A 22,304-nucleotide genomic window follows, 5' to 3' on the forward strand; every position below is an offset into this window, starting at 1 on the left:
CCCCTGTGTTAGGGTATAGCAGGTTGGACACTGACTGACTTTTCAGTCATAGCATACATTCATTTGCCATGGAAAACTGTGCTCTTAAGTGAAGCATTTTATATTAATTACTTCTTGCAGTTTAAAATGGTGTTTAAAGGGCATCAGTGAAAAGGAGAAAACAACGCCTTTAAAACTTTCCGAGTATGTCCACTTTTAAGCCAAGAATTTTCTTGTGTATTGATCCATGCCTTGAGATTGCAGAATTCTCTATGTGTGCGGACTCTACGTGTTGCGACATTCTGCCATCTTTAAAGAAGTGTGTGTCTCCTGATTGCTGGACTCCCTTGTTAATATAGTGACTTTAACTAAAATGAAGCCTTGAATTCTCCTTAGTCTTTAAGACAAGTGGACATAAATTAAACTCTTGAGAATCATCCTAATTGGTTCATCTTATTGTGGTAACTTTCAGCAAAAACTGCTCACCTATATAAGTATCTCAAATCAAAAAATTAATATTTATATAATCCATCCATCCATCCATCCATTGTCCAACCCACTGAATCCAAACACAGGGTCACGGGGGTCTGCTGGAGCCAATCCCAGCCAACACAGGGCGCAAGGCAGGGAACCAATCCCGGGCAGGGTGCCAGCCCACCGCAGGACACACACACACACCTATTTGTGCAACTGGTCTATTAATCTGATACCTACACCTACCTAATTTAATCCTGTGATCTCATTTTACAACATTTGAAGCAGGACAGGAACTAGCATGCCACACACACAGATATGGGTCCATTTTACTGTTGATAATTAACAAACAACTTTGCACTGCGAGAGGACAAAAACAAAAAACATAGACACTGGGAGAACATGCAAACCCCAAGCAGGAACTGATCAGGTTGTGATTTGGAGCTGGCCTACTAACCACTGCACCACTGGGCCACTCTAGTTCATTGTGTGTTCAACTCCTGCTACTGATACTGTGTGACCATGAGCAAGCCACTTCGATTGCCTGTGCTCAAACTGGGAAAAAAACAAAACAAAAGAAACATAACCAAATGTATCTCTCGATTATTTGTGTGCTGTTTCAGACAAATAATGATGACTTATATATTATGTTTCATAGCTGCCCATGTACAGGTAACTGCCTAGTGCTTCACATATGGTTGATTTCACTGTGTCTCTCTGTCTGTCTTGGACAGTGCCTTTTTTAAACCTATTTATCTTATATAATGCGCTTCAGATCTGTCCATTTATATTATACCATGCCTTTCATGTCTAGCTCTATTCACTTGTTAATCACCAGGAGCCAGTCCCGTGAATATTTTGCAGAAAGCAAGTACCTCCAAAGTATAGAGCGCCATGTACCACACATGTACCAACTCATGTAAGAGCAACAACTTTTCAAGGTGCCAGTGGAAATCCGCATAGCCAGAGAAAACCTGGGGCTCTGGAGATTAAAGACATTGGTGTTGAGCGCAGTTTCATTATGCCGCTATCTCTCCCTCTCCGGCTTTATATGCACATAAATTAACTTTAGAGGGTCTGCACAGTTTTGCTTTCAATTTGACTAAGTAAGGATTGTGCAGATCAATACCAAAAAAAAAACCAATAATGTTAATATGCCGTGATTCTCCCTGCGTGGAGTTTGCATGTTCTCCCCATGTCTGCATGGGTTTCCTCCCACAGTCCAAAGACATGCAGGTTAGGTGGATTGGCGATTCTAAATTGGCCCTAGTGTGTGCTTGGTGTGTGTGTCTTGCGGTGGGTTGGCACCCTGCCCAGGGTTTCTTCCTGCCTTGTGCCCTGTGTTGGCTGGGATTGGCTCCAGCAGACCCCCGTGACCCTGTGTTAGGATATAGCGGGTTGGATGATGACTGACTGACTGACTAATACGCCCTGCTATATGATATAAAATGTGAGCTGTCCAAGGTAGTTTCCTACACCTCTGTAGAGTGATTCCTTAGAACCAGTTTGGTTCCCAAAAGGTCCATTCACTTGAAGGCACCAGAAAGAACCTTTATTTAATTAGGTTCGTAACAGGCTCTACAAATAACCATGAACAGATGCCTACAGATTTGTGAAATAGATAGATAGATAGATAGATAGATAGATAGATAGATAGATAGATAGATAGATAGATAGATAGATAGATAGATAGATAGATAGATAGATAGATAGATAGATAGATAGATAGATAGATAGATAGATAGATAGATACTTTATTACCAATGAATCAGGAATTTAAAAGGATTCTCAATCCAAAGCAAAGGCTCAGATTTTCTTGATTTGCCAGTGTGCTGTTAGATAACCTACTAGATATTAAAAATGTCTGCTTTGTTCACATATTAGGAACATTTTCAAAGCCCAATAAACCAATTTCATACGCAAAGAACTCTTCCCAGAATGAAATGGTTCTTTGTCAGGCAATGGTTCTACAAGGAACCACCCATCCCACTAAAGTGGCAGAATCGACATTTTTAAGAGGGGTAAAAATATTTCGCCCTGTTACCTCTCCATGCAATATTAATAATTTAGTAAGAGAAGTGCAAATGTCCCATCACACGTTTTATCTCCATCCGTCGCTATAGCCGTGCGCGAGTTCTTCTCGTTCTGGACGTTAAGCTCGGTCTTCTCGGGATCATCTCTCAAAGCCCCCGCCTTTCCTGACCTGCTCCGTGGGTGTCAATACCAGTGTCCACTATTTCATGGCAGATACCTTTTCTCACCTCGCAATGTTCGGCAGCAGGCTGCCCATCTTTTGCGCGCCCCTCTTTTGCGATGTGAAGTGAGATCGCTTGAAGCCCCCATCTCAAAATGTGCCCTCCCCATCCGCCCTTTTCCGCGACGAGCTCCGTGTGTGAGAAAGTCCCGATGTGATGTGACATAAGAGGAAGAAGGAAGAATTGCATCATCAGCCTCTCCTCTCCTCTGCTCCGCTCTCCTCCCTCTTCCCTCCCTCCTCCCCTCATCCATCCTTCATCAACACAGACGATGCGAACACAGCACATCTGCCCAGAGGAAGCACAACAAAGGAGCGCGCTGCGGAGCGGGGCGCCGTCACCCCCTGTCGCTGCCACCCCTTCCTCCACCTTCGTGTGCTTTTGTGCAGCATCGCCTGAACGCACGTTGCCGCCGTCGGGCTTCATCAGAGCTCTGGCTCTCCGGAGAGGGAGAAGATGGCTGCCATGAAGATCCTGACAAGCGCCGGCCTCTTCATGGCTTTCTGCGCGCTGGGGCTGCTTGCCATGGCCATTTGCACTGACTACTGGTACGAGACGGACGCGCGACGCCACCGCGAGCGCTGCAAGAACTACGCCAACAAGAGGACTGACCCGGGTTACATTTACCACAACCACAACCTGCCTCTCCGAATGCCTCCCAGAGACGATTCGAGGAGGACGGAGCCTCTGCCCCGAGTTCGGCGGCATTTTACCGTCGGAGCCTTGGCCACCGAATCGCACTGCAACCGCCAGTTCAACTCGACCATCTCGGGACTCTGGAGGAAGTGCCTTCGGGAAGGCTTCGATATCGAGACCGAGGACCTCATCGATAAAGGTTGGCCTCGGCGCTCAGCGCAGCCTCTTGCCAGGGCGGTGGGGCTGGTGGGGGATGGGAGGTTAGAGCCCGTGCTGTTGTAGTACCCAGAGATGGTGGTCACCTCTGGGATGAACGTTAGTTACCACAGCCGACATGGAATGTTTAGGAACTGACAGCCGCCTGCCTGCTGGGTGGGTGAATATTGAGGCGTGTGTGTGAAATAAATAGACAGGCTTGACTAGGGTGCTTTAAATGGGTGGCGGTCCCGATTCCTCAGTGACCTCGTGGCAAAATTATTCATATTGTTAAGCCTCATAAAATGGTGTCATTAGTTGGTGGCAGAGCGGAAAAGAGCAAAAAAAAAAAAAAAAAGCTTTAAAGGGCCTACACAGTCTTGTCAGCTCGGTGAAGGTGGCTGGCTATGCGATTGATCTGATAAGCAAATGAAAGTTCTGTGTGAAGTGTATTGGGTGCAAGGGAGCCTTACTCTGTTTAACACAAGCTAAGCTCATGTAGGGCCATCTTATGGGAACGCTTTGTATATTGATTGCTTATAATTCGTGTCTAGCTTAGTGCGGTTACTCTCCAGGCAAACAACAGCAGGGGTTACCAGGGTTATCCATTGTGTCTGGTACAGCAGACATCCACTCAAAAATGACAGACGAAAAAGAAAACGTCTTGTCGATGTTGAGCACAATCTCTCACATGCAAAGCTCGGCGATCCAAGCGAAAGCCGCTGTCCGTGGTGCTGAAATCCGGCGCTGGCACGCACAGCGCGCTCCTCAGAGAGTGACGCCCAGGCGAGCGAATGCGTGCTCCGCACACCGAGCTGTTTACCTCCCCGCCCAGGGGGGCTGACGTAAAGTAAGACAACTGTGAAGACAAAGCGCAGGAGACCACCCGCGTCTACACAGGGTGCAAGTCCCGCAGACTTATAGGAGATGGGGAAGGGGGCTGGTGCTGTCCTGGGGGAGCGCTCTGGCGCCCTAGTGGTCTGTTGCATTTCTTCTTTGTAGTTAAAGAGAGATTTCTGCAATTATTTTTTTTAAATGGCCTGACGTGGAAAGGTGAATAGAATTCTGTAATTGTCTCTTAAAAGTTTAGATATGAAGACAGACAAATAATGCGGTCTTTAACAAGTCATACAGATTTCAGCATTTGTCTTTAAAAGTGTAAATATCTAGACAGATACAAAAATTTCTCAAATTGTCTTTAAAGGTCCAACTATTTATAGGCAGTTAAGTTGTCATCAAAAAGTCTCAATAGATTTCTGTATTTATTTATGTAGACTTGTTGGAAAGGGGATTTATGTATCTGTAAAATGTCTGCTTATTCGTTATTAAACCCCGGCAGGGCCTAACTGGTCTATTTAGGCAACTGTCTGTAGTAAGTGTGAGTAGATTTATGACAGATTTATGTGCCCCTCTCTAAAAGCTCAAGATAGACACATGTCTGCACTTCTCTTTAATCATTTTAGATAGACGTGTGTAGTTTTGATTAACATTTCTAGACAGATAGAGAGATTGACTGGAAATGCACTTTATAGGATATAGACAGACAGACTGATCGGCATAGCACTTTATAGGATTGATGAATAATCTAATAAGAAGCACAGGACAAATACAAAGGGTTGGGGCACCAGAGGTGAACCCTGTTTAATTGCTAGAACTTGTGACAAAAAGAAATGGTGTTTTTCAAGTCACCCATGATGAATCCATCTTGTGCTGACATGAATCCAAAACTGACTCGCTATATATATATATATATATATATATAGCCAGCTTGGAAGAAGAGGCAGGACTTCCGTGTGTGAGGCAGAAGTGACATCAGAGTTCCTCTGTTTGATAATCTCTGGGTAAAAGAGGAGAAGAAGTCAGCGACAGTGCCAACCCATGCTCCAGGGTGGAATTACATGTAGTACAAAAGCCCTGAGGATGTCCCCTACTCATGCGTGTCTGACACAAGATAGATAGATAGACAGACAGATTGGAAAGGCACTTTATAAGATAGACAGACAGACATTTTCTTACTACAGTCTTCAACTCCTACCACTTTCTTTTATGTGGACTAGTTCCCTGGATCAGTATGCTGCTGCTGGAGTATGTGAATTTCCCCTTGGGATTAATAAAGTATCTATCTATCTATCTATCTATCTATCTATCTATCTATCTATCTATCTATCTATCTATCTATCTATCTATCTATCTATCTATCTATCTATCATATAGTGTCTTATCTATCTATCTATCTATCTATCTATCTATCTATCTATCTATCTATCTATCTATCTATCTATCTATCTATCATATAGTGTCTTATCTATCTATCTATCTATCTATCTATCTATCTATCTATCTATCTATCTATCTATCTATCTATCTATCTATCATATAGTGTCTTATCTATCTATCTATCTATCTATCTATCTATCTATCTATCTATCTATCTATCTATCTATCTATCTATCTATCATATAGTGTCTTATCTATCTATCTATCTATCTATCTATCTATCTATCTATCTATCTATCTATCTATCTATCTATCTATCTATCTATCATATAGTGTCTTATCTATCTATCTATCTATCTATCTATCTATCTATCTATCTATCTATCTATCTATCTATCTATCTATCATATAGTGTCTTATCTATCTATCTATCTATCTATCTATCTATCTATCTATCTATCTATCTATCTATCTATCTATCTATCTATCTATCTATCTATCTATCTATCTATCTATCTATCTATCTATCTATTTAACAACTGTACAAGGACTTGCTTACTGTGGTACTTTGAGGCTGAGACTTTGTGAGCCGAAACTGTAAGCTGACAAATGACTTAAACAGAACGTTAGCCTTAGCTGCTCACCATAGTGATGCTCAGTTTGTTTATTGCCTAATACCCGGTGCTTGTTTGTCAGTATGGGCCCGAGGAGGATGCAGGTGTCTAAGGCTGAATTTATCCCTGGCACTTTCTTCCGAGCCATTGCCATGAGCAGTGCCTGTAATGAGGTGCATAGCTCTTGTGTTCTTCTCACTCCTGTCTCGTTTATTTTGGTAACAAAAGCTCACAGAGAGGCCATTCCATGTTGGCTTTTTTGTTTCCATGACTGAAAGGGCCGCAGCTGTTTCTCAATGAAACGTTCCTCTTGATTTTGATTACACTGCAGAATCGGATGCTTGAGTGTAAATCCCTGATGACCTGCCGTTTTCATGCCTTGTCTGCTGATATATTTTATACTTACAGACAGCACATTTTGAGCTGCTCACCAGCTGCGGAAATGTAATTTTGGTAATTAGAGTCTGAATGTGATTCTGATGTGATCTTAAAAGCTTTACACAGACGGGGCTTTAGCTTTGCTAAGATCCTTGCAGCCTGCATTTTAAATTTTGACATCATCCACTGAAAAGTGCTGCTGTAAAGATTCAGATGGTTTGCCAGGTTAGGAGTGATGATCTTTCTCTTTTTGACACCAGTCCAGATTTCTTTAATACACTGCAGCCGAGCGCTATGACTTTTGACCCATTTTGGGGCCCCCAGTATGATGCCCACTTTGTAAATAGCTTTTCACACTTTTAACTCATCAAATAAAGCGTGGTGATTGGCAGAGTAGAGCAGTGTGGTGGTACCGATCCCCCAAAGGCTTCAGCCACAAGGCTGCCACAGTTAATTTAGAAATGTCCAAATCCAAAGGAAACTGTTGTTGCTTTTGTGATATGGAGAAGCTCCAGCCTTCATGTGTCATGTGGCTGCGCCTCAGTGGCTCCCATGGGTGGAGTCATGTTTCACTCTTTTTGTGAGCTCTTTGTGCATTGTATTATGGTGGCAGAGACCGCCTACGGTAATATAAAGGGATTTCTACTGTTAATGACCAGACTTAATGTAAGGACCACAGACACGCTGGAGTGATGGACCTGCCTAAATTTTGAAAAGTGATCTCCTTTTTTTTTCCTCCTACCTCCTATTGTTCATGTTGCTCCTGCTTTTTCCTTGGGTTGTTTTATCAGAAAATCAGTGCTGTTCTTTTCCTCCCTTTTGTGTCTCCTGCAAGTTGAAGCTGAATACGTAACAGAGATAATCTGCTCACGGCTAACTTCCATGTGCTGGAACAAAACAATCAGCGTGTTGTGCGGATGATAAATCAATTGAAGGAGCACAAGAGTGGAAGAAACACCCCGCAGGTTTGGTGATGGGTCTGAACACATCAGCCCCCGGGGGAGATTTACAGTTTGATTTTAAGTATCATTTTGGTCCTGTGTTCATGTCATTTTCTCCAGGGAGTCCAGGGTTTCGTCTAGCATTCCAAAAAACAAAAGAAAATGTGCCTGTAAGTTTGAATGATGAATGCATTTCAGCCTGTTGTGAGTGAATGTACTCTACAGGGTTTGGCTTCGGCCCTGTGTCTGGTGCCGCAGGTTAAGCTGAGGTTCTTCCCTGCCCAGTGTTCCATTATGGATGGATGGACCAGGTAGGGGATGAACTCAGGGACCCGTGGTAAAGAAAAAGCTTCAATCAGAATAAACTAAGAAGGACTGGCAAGCCGTTTAGGTTTGGTTCACATCTTGTACCCATTGTTGCAGAGCTCTAGGAGGGGTGACAAGTAGAAAAAGATGGCATAAAAGTTTTAAATGTGTTTAATCCAAGTCGAGGTAGGAGGTGCCCGAGCCTTTCCTGGCAGCACTGGGCACAAGGCAGAAAAATGGTCACGGACAACACTTTAGAGCTTCACAGTTCCCTCTCATGCAGCAGAAAATTTGGAATCATCAGTTAAACTGACCGGTATATAGAAGAAAAATTCCCTGAGTCACAGGGAGAACATGCAAACTCCTCATGGACAATAGATTTCAAGCATAAGGCACTGGATCCTTGAGGCAGCGGTAATAACCGCTGGGCCAGTGTGTACCCCATCATGTGAAATATTGTCCCACTTATTACATGCTCAGCTCTTCTGTACTATTCTGATTTTATTATATCCATCCATTTTCCAACCTGCTGAATCTGAACACAGGGTCACAGGGGTCTGCTGGAGCCAATCCCAGCCAACACAGGGCACAAGGCAGGAACCAATCCTGGGCAGGGTGCCAACCCACTGCAGATTTTATTATATTATTTAAAAAAAAATAAAAATGGGAAAAGCGGTATTTATAAAGCAGAGAGCACAAATAGTTGAATCGAAATTGATGAGCCATGTTGGGATGAGTTGTCTGGAAAACCAGGAGCCGCTATCTGGGTGAAACTCTTCTACCATGTCCATTCCCAGGCTCTGCTTGTCTGTTGTTCTGGGTATAAATGAGGGGAGAAATCCATTCTTATAAAGTATCCTGGCACCCCAAAAGGTTTTTTGGCCTCTTTTGCCATTTTTCTCTCATCCTGCTTTTGCTCATAGCGCACCCATTCCTGTCAGCTCAACCCTCCTCTTCCTCTCAACCTGTCCATTGTCATCTCTGTCCTCCAAGTTTCTCTGTCCCATTGGCTTGTCTCACTTCTGTACTTCACTTCTAGCTAGTGGTTGGGCCTCTTCAGAACATTTGCTTCTGCTCCAGTCTGTGTGCTTACAGACAAATAGAGCAGTTTCCCCCAGCACACTGTGGCGCCATCCTGTTGTCAATAAGAGAAGCCATACACCGGATCCCAGTCTCCCCAGGCTTTTAGTCACAGATTAATTACTTTTCTTAAAAGCTCCCCAGATCCCCCATGGGGTTGGTGGTGCATATTATTTACACATTTCGATTTATTTTGGTCCCTAAGGGACTCACACAGCTCATCCACATCTAGTGGAGCATGCTCCACGGTCTTCAGTAGAAGGAGATGCAGAAATATGAGGAGACCTGGTCTTTAAAGAGCCCAGGAAGTGGGAAGAAAAATGCCCAAATGTAAAGGAGGTCTGCTTCTTATTACAGTTTGGGGGATGCCAGCTGCACACCATTTCATAGTTATTGCTGGTCCAATGGTCAACTGAGTCTGCCAGAAGGAGTTATGGTCAATGGTGACCCTTGCAAAGATCAGTCTTCAGTTTTGTGGAGCATTGGACTTCATGAAGATGAGTTGTCATCCTCACAGTAAGGTAAAAGTCTTTGACTTTGGTTTTCTTTGGATTGTGAGCTTTGGGGATTTAGGGTGAGGTGTGCACCCAGGGAGACTTCTGTTTGCAAGGTTACCACACTCCCAGTCCAATAAGCTGAAGCTGCTAATGCCCATTCAGTGCTCCTTGAAATTCTAGTCAGATAGTTAGGTGGTGGTGGTGGGCATTGAGTAGCCAGAAGCCACTGTTGAAATGGAGTTTGCAAATATCCAGATACCCTGGTTTTCCTTTCACATCATAAAGTTCTGCATGTTAACTTTATTGGTGACTCTAAATGTGTCCAGTGTGGTGCATGTGTGTGTCATGTGTGAGAGTACCCTGTAGTGGACTGGCACACCATTCTTGGTTTGTACCCGCCTTCTATTAAGTCCTTCTAGGAATCCAGCTCACCTTTAAAATAGGTTGAAATCATAGGGAGTTCAGTATAGTGTGAGAAGAATTGATTGAATGATTAATTATCAGTGTTGTCTTTGGCAATACCAGTTGTTAATTAAAAAAAAATAGTAAGACGCCCACCAATGGATGCCAAATTAATGTAGGGATTGTGATGATTTTAACCTCTGCCCAACTCAGAGGATTTCTATTTCATCTTTCAGCCGGGATGCCATACAATTTATAAATGAGGTTCATAAATTGGTGAAAGTCTACTTTAAATGCTTTCACTTCCTCTGTTTTGGTCTGGTTGTGGCAATAGAATTAATTTCAACAAATAACCCAATCATGCTTGTTGCTACAAACCAAATAATACAATTTATTTATCAAACAAGGATGTTAGAAGATATACTTGCATATATCTGTACAGAGATATATATGTATTTCGATATATATATATATTTGGACAAACAACAACAACAACAAAAAGCGCAAAACAAAATTCTGATAGCTTAGTGGATCTCTGCCTTCTAACGGAAAGGTACACAACTTATGAATTCTATCTCTTGTCTTAGAACTTTTCCTCTCCTGTATAAAAAGGCACACAATTTATGAATTCCGATCTTTCAGCTTATCAAAATGGATAAGTTCTTTATCTAGTTATTAAACTTCTTTTGCCTGCACTGTGGTGTTCATTTGCTCACAGCTAGTCTCCACTGGGTCACTACCACCTCCACAGTTTCTGTTTGTGCATGTGAGATGCTCTTCTGAAATTGACTGGATGTAGGAAGAATCTTATACAGTAACAGATTAAGACTTACCCTTCACAAAGTTTATTACTTTTCAGTTACAGTGATACCAAAAAGCAGAATACATTAGCTGGCTTTATCCTAACTATTAAGCTACAATTAATTCTTCTTGGAATCAAATTAGGTGTACTTATGGTTTGGTGTAGGTGATGCTTTGATCGACCTTTCTCCAGCTCACAAGAATGGATGTTTATTGTGCTTTTCTTTCTTTGTTTAGGAACACCTTCAGGTTGTGAGCAGTACTGCAGTTTTCTCTTCCAGGTTTTTACACACAATGTCCTCAATTGCTAGTAAAGTTGCGCCTGCTGGGCAGCTGGTGATCAGTCAGCCTCCATCATTAGCAAGAAAAATACATGGCATTTATTTACAATCACATTCTTGCTTGTGTACTTGCTTCCTTTAGCAAGGTTAGGACTTGTGGTCCTCTCATCTAACTCCACTACAAATAAGATTTCCACCTTTTCAGTCCTGCACTGGTTATCCTTTGAAGTAAAAGGGTTGGCTCCAACTTTTCTTACGGCCACACCCTATACACCATGGGAGTCCTGCTTTGTACAGCATACGTTATCGCCAGGCTGAAAGTGTTGTGGAGAAAAGTTCTTCAGAAAAAAATACTCAGAATCTCCAGATAGGCAGTCAGAATAGACTTTATTGTACAGCACAGAAAACCATTGTAGAGCACATAAAGCCTGTCTCAGTTCAATGAAGTGAGCCCCGTGCTCTGGGCGAGCCTTATATTTATTACAATTCTTACCTCAAAATATCCCTGCTCCACACCATTTCTCATCATCTGCTTCACATGGCCTCTCATGATAATGACCTTGCCCCATACCTTTCCTCATAACAACCACCCAATCTTGTAAACTTTATCATGACAGTAAATTTGCCCTTAGACTTCCCCATAACAATCTCCTTCCCAGTAGACCTTCTCCTAACAATTTCCTTCCCAATCTACACTTTCTCATATCAGCCACTTTGGCTCGAAGGATGTATTTGCCACCTGGAGGTGAGCATCACTCAAGTACCCTTCCCTTCGTTCTCACATTTCTAATCCTGGGCTGTTTAAGGATAATGGCCTTTTAGTTAATCAGTTCTCATCATGAAGTTGGAATCATGGGAACCCACATGTGAAAACTGAACTGCTCGTTTAATAATTACTTGTTGCACGAACATCCCTTAAGGCTAAAATCATAGGCACTTGTGTCAGTAAGCGAAAACGCGCAGCTTCACTAATAAGGGGTTAGGTGCAGACGGCCTTGAGCAGACAAGCATGTTGCTTTGTGGCTGCTTGAAAGAAAGAAAAAAAAAACTACAAGCTTTTAACAATTAATCTTACAAAGCTTAAAGGTAGCTAATTTAATACATTTTGCTGTAACTTGATTTACTATTATAATGATTCATAAAGAAGCATTGACATATAAGCTTAAATGCTGTCTAAAATATATATGTGTGCTGATGTGAAAACCTGCAGACACAGGCAGCTGCACCATTTGGAAGTGGCACACAGCCACACACTGTCTCTGACTTGCCAGCAGAGGGGCTCAGCTGCTGAGAATGGAAGCAGGCGGCCTTAGACTCACAGGCAGCTACTTAAAAAATAAACAGAGAAACCCCAGCCTTTAATAATCAACTCTTAAGCTCTTATATAGCTCAAACTAGCTAACACAATGCATTTTGCTTTAAATTGATTGCCTAAGGTATTGATAAGCCTTAATATATAAATTGAAATGTCATCTAAAGTGTTCATATGTTTATGTGCCAACATTAGAGCTTGCTTAGTTTTCTTAAAATTAAAGGCCTGTGAACACTTGTGGAAGCTTGTTCTTTCATTCGGAAGCCTCAGCAGCTGTCTTCCCACAACGAAAGTCTGCTTGCTCAGTTCCCTCAGACAACACAACATCCTTGACTCACAGAAGTTCAAAGCAAAGCAAGTGAAAAGATGGGCAGGCCGTAGAAGATAGCAGCCCAGCACCCCTTATGCTAAAATAAATGATGACCATTTAAGCTGCTTCAGGCATAAGTTTTTAATAGCTAAGAGTACTAAATCTAATAATAAGGCACATTGATCCTTAATCTAAATTCTCAATAAAAGCAATGAGTTTGATGAAGAGAGCAGATTTGGGGTGGGCTGGACTCTTGCCATTGGTTTCTGGAGTGCACATAAGCCCAACCTTTTGGTTGACTATTGGAGCAATGTTTTGTCCATCAAGGTTGCCAGTCATTAAGTTACGGCTTATTGTTTGAGCCAAATGGTTAAGACAGGTCTGAAATGTCATTTGGTAGTGGATCATTTTATCAGATAAAGCGCAGAGGCTACATTCCAAAGAGAGGCCAAGTCAAGATGAAGCTGATATTAAGAGTGTCCTGCTGCAGCTATGTAAGCCAGGACTTGTGTTCCAGTCATAGCTGAATGGAAAATGCCAGTCTGTCCTACAACTAAATGGACTACTCATGCTCATGTGATGCTAAAGCTTTGGCATACACTTCCAGAAGAACTGTCAAGTGGAGGCATCACCGGGTGCTTCCGGGGATGCCTAATGTGACAAATTGTTTCTTCGGAACAAGCAGGTCATTCATCGGTGGTTGATCGAGAGTTCATGATGGGCGGCAGCTTGAAGCCACTTTGATTCATTTCATTTTCAAGAGCGACTTGTTCACATTTAATTGGCCAGTGCCTGGCACTTTGTAATAAGCCGCGTGCTTCTTATTTTAATGAGCCTCCCTGGCTTCTTGTAACTTAATAAATTAATCATAAATACCTTGGCATGTGTGAGAGCAGAAATCTATAAAGCACTGTCCTCGTCACCATTCTGTGAAATGTCATTTAATCCGGCATAATTGTGCGAAAGCCTGGAGTGTTTTAAGTTGAAACGCTGCCACCTAGAGGGAGCTCAGGCTCTATGAATATGCATTTCAAAAGGCAGGATTGTGCCTGGGTGGGAAGTCGCTCACCCCCTCCACTTGTGCACCCCATGCCTGGTGACATTACCCCACTACATTCTTGACCTTGGGTTGGCGGATAAAGTAATTCTCAACTCAATCGCAGACCAGACCGGTCACTGTGTCCCCAAGAAACCTCCCTGTGTATTTCAGAGATAGCCAGTGGTCTCAGGGCTGAAGGTTTTGATGCCGAGAGGCTCTTAGTTCAAATCCCAGCTCAGTCACCGAAGCTCCACGCATCTTTAAGCCAAGCAAGAATGAAGATTTACTGTAATCTGTTTCCATGGCAGCCTGAGCTAGGACATGATTGACAGCGCGCAGGGCCGCGGGACGTCGAGGCAGCGGGGAGCGAACAGGCAAAAGCAACATGGAGAATAGGCGTTTGGCAGGGAAAACTGGCAGGCTAATTTTCATTCCTGTAATAAGAAAATGGAATACTGTATATTTGGATAGATGAGCAGGTGGATTAATGAGTGCATGAGCAGATGGGAAGATGGATGGGTAGACGAGAGGATTGAGAGGTGAACATCAAGTTACATGAGTTAATGGTAGAGTGCCCCAGTGGATGGGCGGGTCATTTTCTCCTGACTTTTGATTATAGTCCATCTCCTGCTGGCCAGTTTTCATTTATCATTCAGGCCGCCTCACAACTGCTCCACAGTTGTATTAATCTGGTGCCTACTTTCTGTGGGCTTTCTGTTCTGTGGTGCTCATAGAGTTGTCACGTTCTTCTAAATCAGTGCCAACACCTACAAAGCATTTACAGACCCTTAAAGCATAACATAGCAGTCAAGCCTGCTTAATGGCTGGGCTGACCTCAATGGGGTTTGTCCTCTCCCAGCATTCAGGAGGGAGAGAGAGGTTGGGAGCACGCGCTGATTATAGTGCGTTGTTGCACCCACCACACAGCAAACCACCTGGATTGAGATCCAAGTGCAGCCATACAATGGATGACACCCTAGCACCACACTGAGGTTTTTTTACAGTGGCTGGAGTGCCAATTCTGCCACCAACCCCCAAGTTTTCATGTGGACTGGACAGATTAACATCATGCTCAGAACAGAGCAGTTACAGGTTTAGGGCCTTGCTCAGGGGCTGAACAGAGTAGAGTCACTTCTGGCGTTTTATGGGATTCAAACCAGCAACCTTCTGATTGCCGGCACAGATCCCTAGCCTCAGAGCCACCACTCCACTGCAAGCGCATTCTGGAGTGACAGATAATTGGGTGTACTTCTCAGCATCCCCACAGCCCATGCACGCGTGATGGTTCATAAATGTTAAGATGTCAACAGAGCTCTATTTAAAGTATCGTCTAGTTTTTGGACACTGCATCTACCATGTATAGTCACCACTGCTGTAAAGAGGACAGCATGGAGCCCCTAAAGCTTTTCAGCACAGAGCAGAGAATCTTGAGGCCAGCAAATAATTAATTGAGCTCCTGATCTTCATGAGAGAATCCTGAGATATTACAGGATGGGTCTGAAATGATGAAGATGCACAACACTGTGATGAGGCAGAATCCAGTTTTGGGTAAAGCAGAAGGATTGTGACAGGTGACAGACTCTGGTGGCATAAAGCTGCAACATCATGATGAAGTAAAGGATCAGAAAAGGATCGGGTTAGCCAAGGCAGGCTGACAGGACCAGACACCAATGCCAGTGAGCCAGAGCTGGGTGTGACAAGACTGGACTTAAGTGAAGCAACACTGCAGCATACAGGGATGTGACAAGACAGTCGTACAATGGCTATAAAAAAAATATTCACACCTTAGAAGATTTCACATTTTGTTGTTATATAACACTGAATCACAGTGGAATTAATCTGGCTTTTTAGATACTGATCAAAAGAAAGAACCCTAACCCTAACCTGGCAGGATCTAATTAAGCACTTAGACTACTATACTACTCTCAAATGTTTTGCTCTGGCTGTTGGCCTTTCTCTCTTTCTCAGCTCAGGGTGGGGGTTGAATTGAGTTTAGTTTTGTAAAGTTTCACTTGATTGTATGGAATGTTACATGCTTTAACTAAATTCAATAAAAGTTAAAAAAAAAAGAAAGAGACTCTTGCATGTGAAGATGACAACAGATCACTCTGTAACACAAAATGATTGAACACATAAATAACAAACAAACATTCCAAGCAACTCAAGCAAAGGATGGAGACAAGAAAATATTGAAGTCACTGAATATTAAGAGATGGAAAGAGTACAGTACAGCCGGAAATCTGCCTAGATCAGGTCATCCACAAACAAAGTGAAGTCTACTACAGAAGGACAACAAGAGGCCTATAAAGGAGTTACAAGCTACAGTGGCTAAGTTTGGAGCAACTGTGCGTACAGCAACTGTAGTCCAGGAGCTTCACCAGTCATAGCTTTATGGGAGAGTGACAAGAAGAAAGCCACTGTTCAAAAAACCCACAGGACATCTCGGTTAGAGTTTTCAGAAGACACCTGGGAGACTCTGAAGTCAGCTGGAAGAAGGTTCTATGGACAGATGAGACGTAAATTGAGCTTTTTGACCATCAGACCAAACACTATGTGTGGTGCAAGCCAAACACTGCACATTATCAAAAACACATCTGTTCACTCATGATCCCCTTGAAACTTAACGCTTGAACAGTTTTGTAAAGAAGTCAGGAGAGAAATTGCAGTGTCCAGATGTGCAAAGCTGACAGAGACCTGTGCAGACAGACTCAAGGAGATCATGGCTGCCATCTACTAAATACTGACTTGAAGGGGGTGAATACATCATGACATTTTCTAACCTGCTTAATCCAGACCAGAGGCGCGGTTTCTGGAGTCGGTCCCATCTAGTATGTGGTGCAGAGCAGGAACAAGTCCTGGACAGGCTGGCAGTCCACCGCAGGACAAACACACATGGGCCAATTTGCTGTTGCTAGTTCACCTAACCAGCATGGCTTTGGACAGTGGGAGGAGACCTCCTCAAATAAGGGGAGAACATGCAAACTCCATGCAGTGAGGACCCTGGACACAAACCCTGGTCTCCTTACTGCATGAAAGCAGCACTGCTACTGCCTGACCGATCAGTTATTTAATATTATATTTATAATTCATTTAGATCACTTTATTGAATCTTTTCACGTTGATATTAAAGAGCCTTTTGTGTTGATCAGTGTCAAAAAAAAAAATTAAATCTGCTGTGTTTCAATGTTGTGTTAGAATAAAACATGAACACATCCAAGGGGATAAATATCTTTTAACCTGTAACCTGTAGGACACTGACATGTGATGAAGTTGGACATGATTGGATCAAGACAAAAAAATTAAAGGACAATAAAAAGTGACAGGATCACACTGATAACAGACTGCAGGACACTCATGTGTGGCGGGATCAAAAAGACTCCAGCACTTTGACAGAAGACAGGATCAAGCTATATAGTCAAAGTCGATGGGATTGCAATGCTAATGAGATGTGACTGAGCCAGAATGTATTGAGTAAGCAGAATTACATAGAGCCAACATGGTTAAAATATGTTAGGTAAAGATGTAGGCTCCTAAGCTTTAACAGGAAGGACATTGAAGTGTTATGTGGTCAGAAAAGCAGCAGAATGTAAAGGGGAGAAACAGTCAGACTGGGCAGAGTAAAGATTCATGATAATGAAGTGTGACAGGATCAGACCATAGGGCTTACAACACTGAGGTGTAACAGAGCTGACTCTGCTCAGACACAGTATCTATGTAACAGGATCAGGCTCTAGAGACAGTATGGTGTGTGATACAGAGACTGCATTGGATTGGCCTCAGAGTTGGTAATCATAGAGAGCATAATGGTTAAAGTGGAAGGTATGTTTTGTGACAAAATTGGACTACAGTGATGTAGAAATACAGAATATTGCTGTATAACAGAAAACTACCAAGTAGAAGAAGAAGTGTGCCAGGATCAGCCTCTAGTGACAATATAAAGATAGGATGAGACTTTATTCGGCGAAGGTGATAAAGAATGATGTGTAGAAGGACCAGACCACAATGGTGAAGAGTGTGAAAGAAATTTAACAGGCATCCCCCAAAACTGGGTATCCCATATAGGCAGTAAACACAGGCGTGAGAAAGAGCCAATTCTCCTTATTTATTATCTGAGTCTTGCAAGAGGCAACATAGCTTATCTTATTAGCAAGTGTTACCAAGGAAAGGAGCGTCCTCTGTGCTATATTTATACAATTCATTCATTCATTAGATCACAATTGCAAAGAATTCATGACATAATCAGAAAACTTTTAACATGATTGGCTACACCCAGTTGATAATGTGCCGTGACAAACATTGATACCTTAAATAACCACAATTAGTTCCGTCCACCAGGTTGATTGGCAGGCCTGTCAGCTTAGGAGTACGTGACTTTTTAAATGTGTTTATGACCCTGAGATTTTGCACGTTTTTCCTGTTCTCATGGTTTGTCAGATAATCTCCTTCTTCTTTTGTCTGCTCCCAATAGGGGTTGCCACAGTGGATCATCTTCTTCCATATCCTTCTGTCCTCTGCATCTTGTTCTGTCACACTCACCACCTTTATGTCCTCTCTCACCACATCCATAAACATTCGCTTAGGCCTTCCTCTTTTCCTCTTCCCTGACAGCTCTATCCTTAGCATCCTTCTCCCAATATACCCAGCATCTCTCCTCTGCATATGTCCAAACCAACGCAATCTCGCCTCTCTGACTTTGTCTCCCAACCATCCGACTTGAGCTGACCCTCGAATGTACTCATTTCTAATCCTATCCATCCTCGTCACACCCAATGCAAATCTTAGCATCTTTAACTCTGCCACCTCCAGCTATGTCTTCTGCTTTCTGGTCAGTGCCATCATCTCCAACCCATATAACATAGCTGGTCTCACTACCATCCTGCAGACCTTCCCTTTCACTTCTGCTGATACCCGTCTGTCACAAATCACTCCTGACACTCTTCTCCACCCATTCCACCCTGCCTGCACTCTCTTTTACACCTCTCTTTCACAATCCCCATTACTCTGTACTGTTTATCCCAAGTATTTAAACTCATCCACCTTCACCAACTCTACTCCCTGCATCCTCGCCATTCCACTGACCTCCTTCTCATTTACACACATGTATTCTGACTTGTTCCTACTGAGCTTCATTCCTCTCCTCTCTAGAGCATATCTCCACCTCTCCAGGGTCTCCTCGACCTGCTCCCTACTCTCGCTACAGATCACAATGTCATCAGCAAACATCATAGTCCACGGGGACTCCTGTCTAATCTCGTCTGTCAACCTGTCCATCACCATTGCAAATATGAAATGGCTCATAGCTGATCCCTGATGTAATCCCACCTCCACCTTGAATGCATCCGTCACTCCTACTGCAGACCTCACCACTGTCACACTTCCCTCGTACATATCCTGTGCAACTCTTACATACTTCTGTGCCACTCCCAACTTCCTCATACAATACCACAACTGGTCTACCTTTTATATAATCCAGTTGGGTCCATCAACAGGAAACTTAGCCTAAGCATTACAAGACAACAATTATTATGCATTAAATATAACCTTTTTGTCTTAAGCTTTATACAGTCATATGAAAAAGTTTGGGAACCCCTCTGAGCCTGCATAATAATTTACTGTACTTTCAACAAAAAAGATAACAGTGGTAGGTCTGTCATTTCCTAGGAACATCTGAGTACTGCGGTGTTTTCCAAACAAAGATTTTTAGTGAAGCAGTATGTAGTTGTATGAAATTAAATCAAATGTGAAAAACTGGCTGTGCAAAAATGTGTCTCCCCTTGTAATTTTGCTGATTTGAATGCATGTAACTGCTCAATACGGATTACTTGCAACACCAAATTGGTTGGATTAGCTCGTTAAGCCTTGAACTTCAGAGACGGGTGTGTCCATCATGAGATATAAAGGTATTTAAGGTGGTCAGTTGCAAGTTGTGCTTCCCTTTGACTCTCCTCTGAAGAGTGACAGCATGGGATCCTCAAAGCAACTCTCAAAAGATCTGAAAACAAAGATTGTTCAGTATCATGGTTTAGAGGAAGGCTACAAAAAGCTATCTCAGAGGTTTAGATAGATAGATAGATACTTTATTAATCCCAAGGGGAAATTCACATACTGGCAGTTTCAACAGTAAGTAATGTAATCAGGAAATGGAAGGCCACGGGCACAGTTGCTGTTAAACCCAGGTCTTTCAGGCCAAGAAAAATACAGGAGCAGCATATGTGCAGGATTGTGAGAATGGTTACAGACAACCCACAGGTCACCTCCAAAGACCTGCAAGAACATCTTGCTGCAGATGGTGTATCTGTACATCGTTCTACAATTTAGCACAATTTGCACAGAGAACATCTGTATGGCAGGGTGATGAGAAAGAAGCCCTTTCTGCACTCACGCCACAAACAGAGTCGCTTGTTGTATGCAAATGCTCATTTAGACAAGCCAGATTTATTTTGGAACAAAGTGACTTGGACTGATGAGACAAAAATTGAGTTATTTGGTCATAACAAAAAGAGCTTTGCATGGCGGAAGAAGAACACCGCATTCCAAGAAAAACACCTGCTGCCTACTGTCAAATTTGGTGGAGGTTCCATCATGCTGTGGGGCTGTGCGGCTAGTTCAGGGACTGGGGCCCTTGTTAAAGTTGAGGGTCGGATGAATTTAACCCAATATCAACAAATTCTTCAGGATAATGTTCAAGCATCAGTCACAAAGTTGAAGTTACGCAGGGGTTGGATATTCCAACAAGACAATGACCCAAAATACAGTTCGAAATCTGCAAAGGCATTCATGCAGAGGGGAGAAGTACAATGACCTGGAATGGCCGTCACAGTCCCCTGACTTGAATATCATTGAAAATCTATGGGATGATTTGAAGCAGGCTGTCCATGCTCGGCAGCCATCAAATTTGACTGAACTGGAGAGATTTTGTATGGCAGAATGGTCAAAAATACCTCCATCCAGAATCCAGACACTCATCAAAGGCTATAGGAGGCGTCTAGAGGCTGTTATATTTGTAAAAGGAGGCTCAACTAAGTATTGATGTCATATCTCTGTTGGGGTGCCCAAATGTATGCACCTGTCTAATTTTGTTAGGATGCATATTGCATATTTTCTGTTAATCCAATAAACTTAATGTCACTGCTGAAATACTACTGTTTCCATAAGGCATGTCATATATTAAAAGGAAGTTGCTACTTTGAAAGCTCAGCCAATGATAAACAAAAATCCAAAGAATTAAGAGGGGTTTCCAAACTTTTTCATATAACTGTATATTTTGCTATAAAGTCACTAAAAATGCCTTTATCATAGTTAATAATAAATAACACATTAAGCCTGTAAGCATAAGCTCAGAAAATAAAAATATGAAACTCGAGCACAGACTTAGCAGATAATAAAGTTAGGCTTCTTTTAACAATCACAGGTCACCTGCTAGGTGCAATGCGAATCAGGGTGCAAATTCAACTCCTACAAGAGGTGAACCGGAGACGAGAGTAAAGCAGTCTCCAGTTTAAAGAGCAATACAGAATCAGATTATGGGGGTGAAAATGACAATACTGAGGTGTAACTGGACCAGACTGCAGTACTACAGTACTGCAGAATGCTGAGGCATGACAAGATCAGACTAAATGCAGAATAGCATTGACTCGAGTCAAAGACAGCAGCAAAAGAGCAGCATGAGGCAGGATCCACTCTAGTGAGATTTAGTAGTGAGATGTAGAGAGGGAATTGGGTGGGCCTCTAGTCTGGCCACCTATGGAACTCCAAAATGTGGCTTGATACAGGCTGTAATGGATGAAGCTAGGCAGGATCATTAATGGTGAAATGCAGAACACTGGGGAGATGTTTGTTCAGACCCTGTTTGCTTGCCCTGGACACGTGACTGGGCCAAGCTGTCCTGCATACAGTTGATGTGTGACAGATTGAAACGCCACTGCTTGTGAGATGCAGAATTCTGTGGTGTGATAGGATCAGACTGTCGTGCGATAAAGCAGCAGACTGCTAGAGGGTGACAGGATGAGTACAGTAGAAGGATACTGGTGTGACATGATACATGTACAATGTCATAAGTGGGATGTGAGAAGATCCACCTCTGTTGAGTTATCTATCTATCTATCTATCTATCTATCTATCTATCTATCTATCTATCTATCTATCTATCTATCTATCTATCTATCTATCTATCTATCTATCTATCTATCTATCTATCTATCTATCTAAGCTGCAGTTTACTGAGACCCGGCAGGGTCAGATTGTATTAAGCAAAGCTGAAGCAATCTGAGATGTGATGGGGTCAGAATCCTGTGGCGTGACAGGACTGGAGTCTAATGAAATAAAGACGCAAAATACTGATGTGACAGGATCAGACTCCAATAAGAATAAGCTGAACATGGCAGGATCAGGCGCTGCTTTTTAAACTTGCAGGATACCTAGACATGGCTGCAGCAGGCTGTCATGAGTAAAGTTGGAGGATACCTGAGATGACGAGCATAGCATCAAAGTCTAGTGAGGTCCAGCTGAAGCATACTGAGGCAGGATTAGACTGTGATGGTAAAAGCTGCAAAACATTGAGCCATGACAGGATCAGACTAAAAGGCAA

General features: G+C 42.7%; 1 protein-coding gene across 1 annotated transcript in view; it reads left to right on the top strand.

Annotated features, from left to right (window-relative positions):
- The first annotated feature begins 2,790 nt into the window (after positions 1–2,790).
- The window catches only part of tmem276b (transmembrane protein 276b), a 34,735-nt gene continuing 15,221 nt past the window's right edge, over positions 2,791–22,304 (top strand). Inside the window, exon 1 of the mRNA XM_028794275.2 lies at positions 2,791–3,543. Within this exon, the coding sequence (XP_028650108.1) occupies positions 3,165–3,543 (379 nt within the window). The 5' untranslated portion in view covers positions 2,791–3,164. The remainder of the gene's footprint in view (positions 3,544–22,304) is intronic.

The sequence above is a fragment of the Erpetoichthys calabaricus genome, chromosome 2 (assembly GCF_900747795.2).
Source record: "Erpetoichthys calabaricus chromosome 2, fErpCal1.3, whole genome shotgun sequence".
Classification (NCBI taxonomy): domain Eukaryota; kingdom Metazoa; phylum Chordata; class Cladistia; order Polypteriformes; family Polypteridae; genus Erpetoichthys; species Erpetoichthys calabaricus.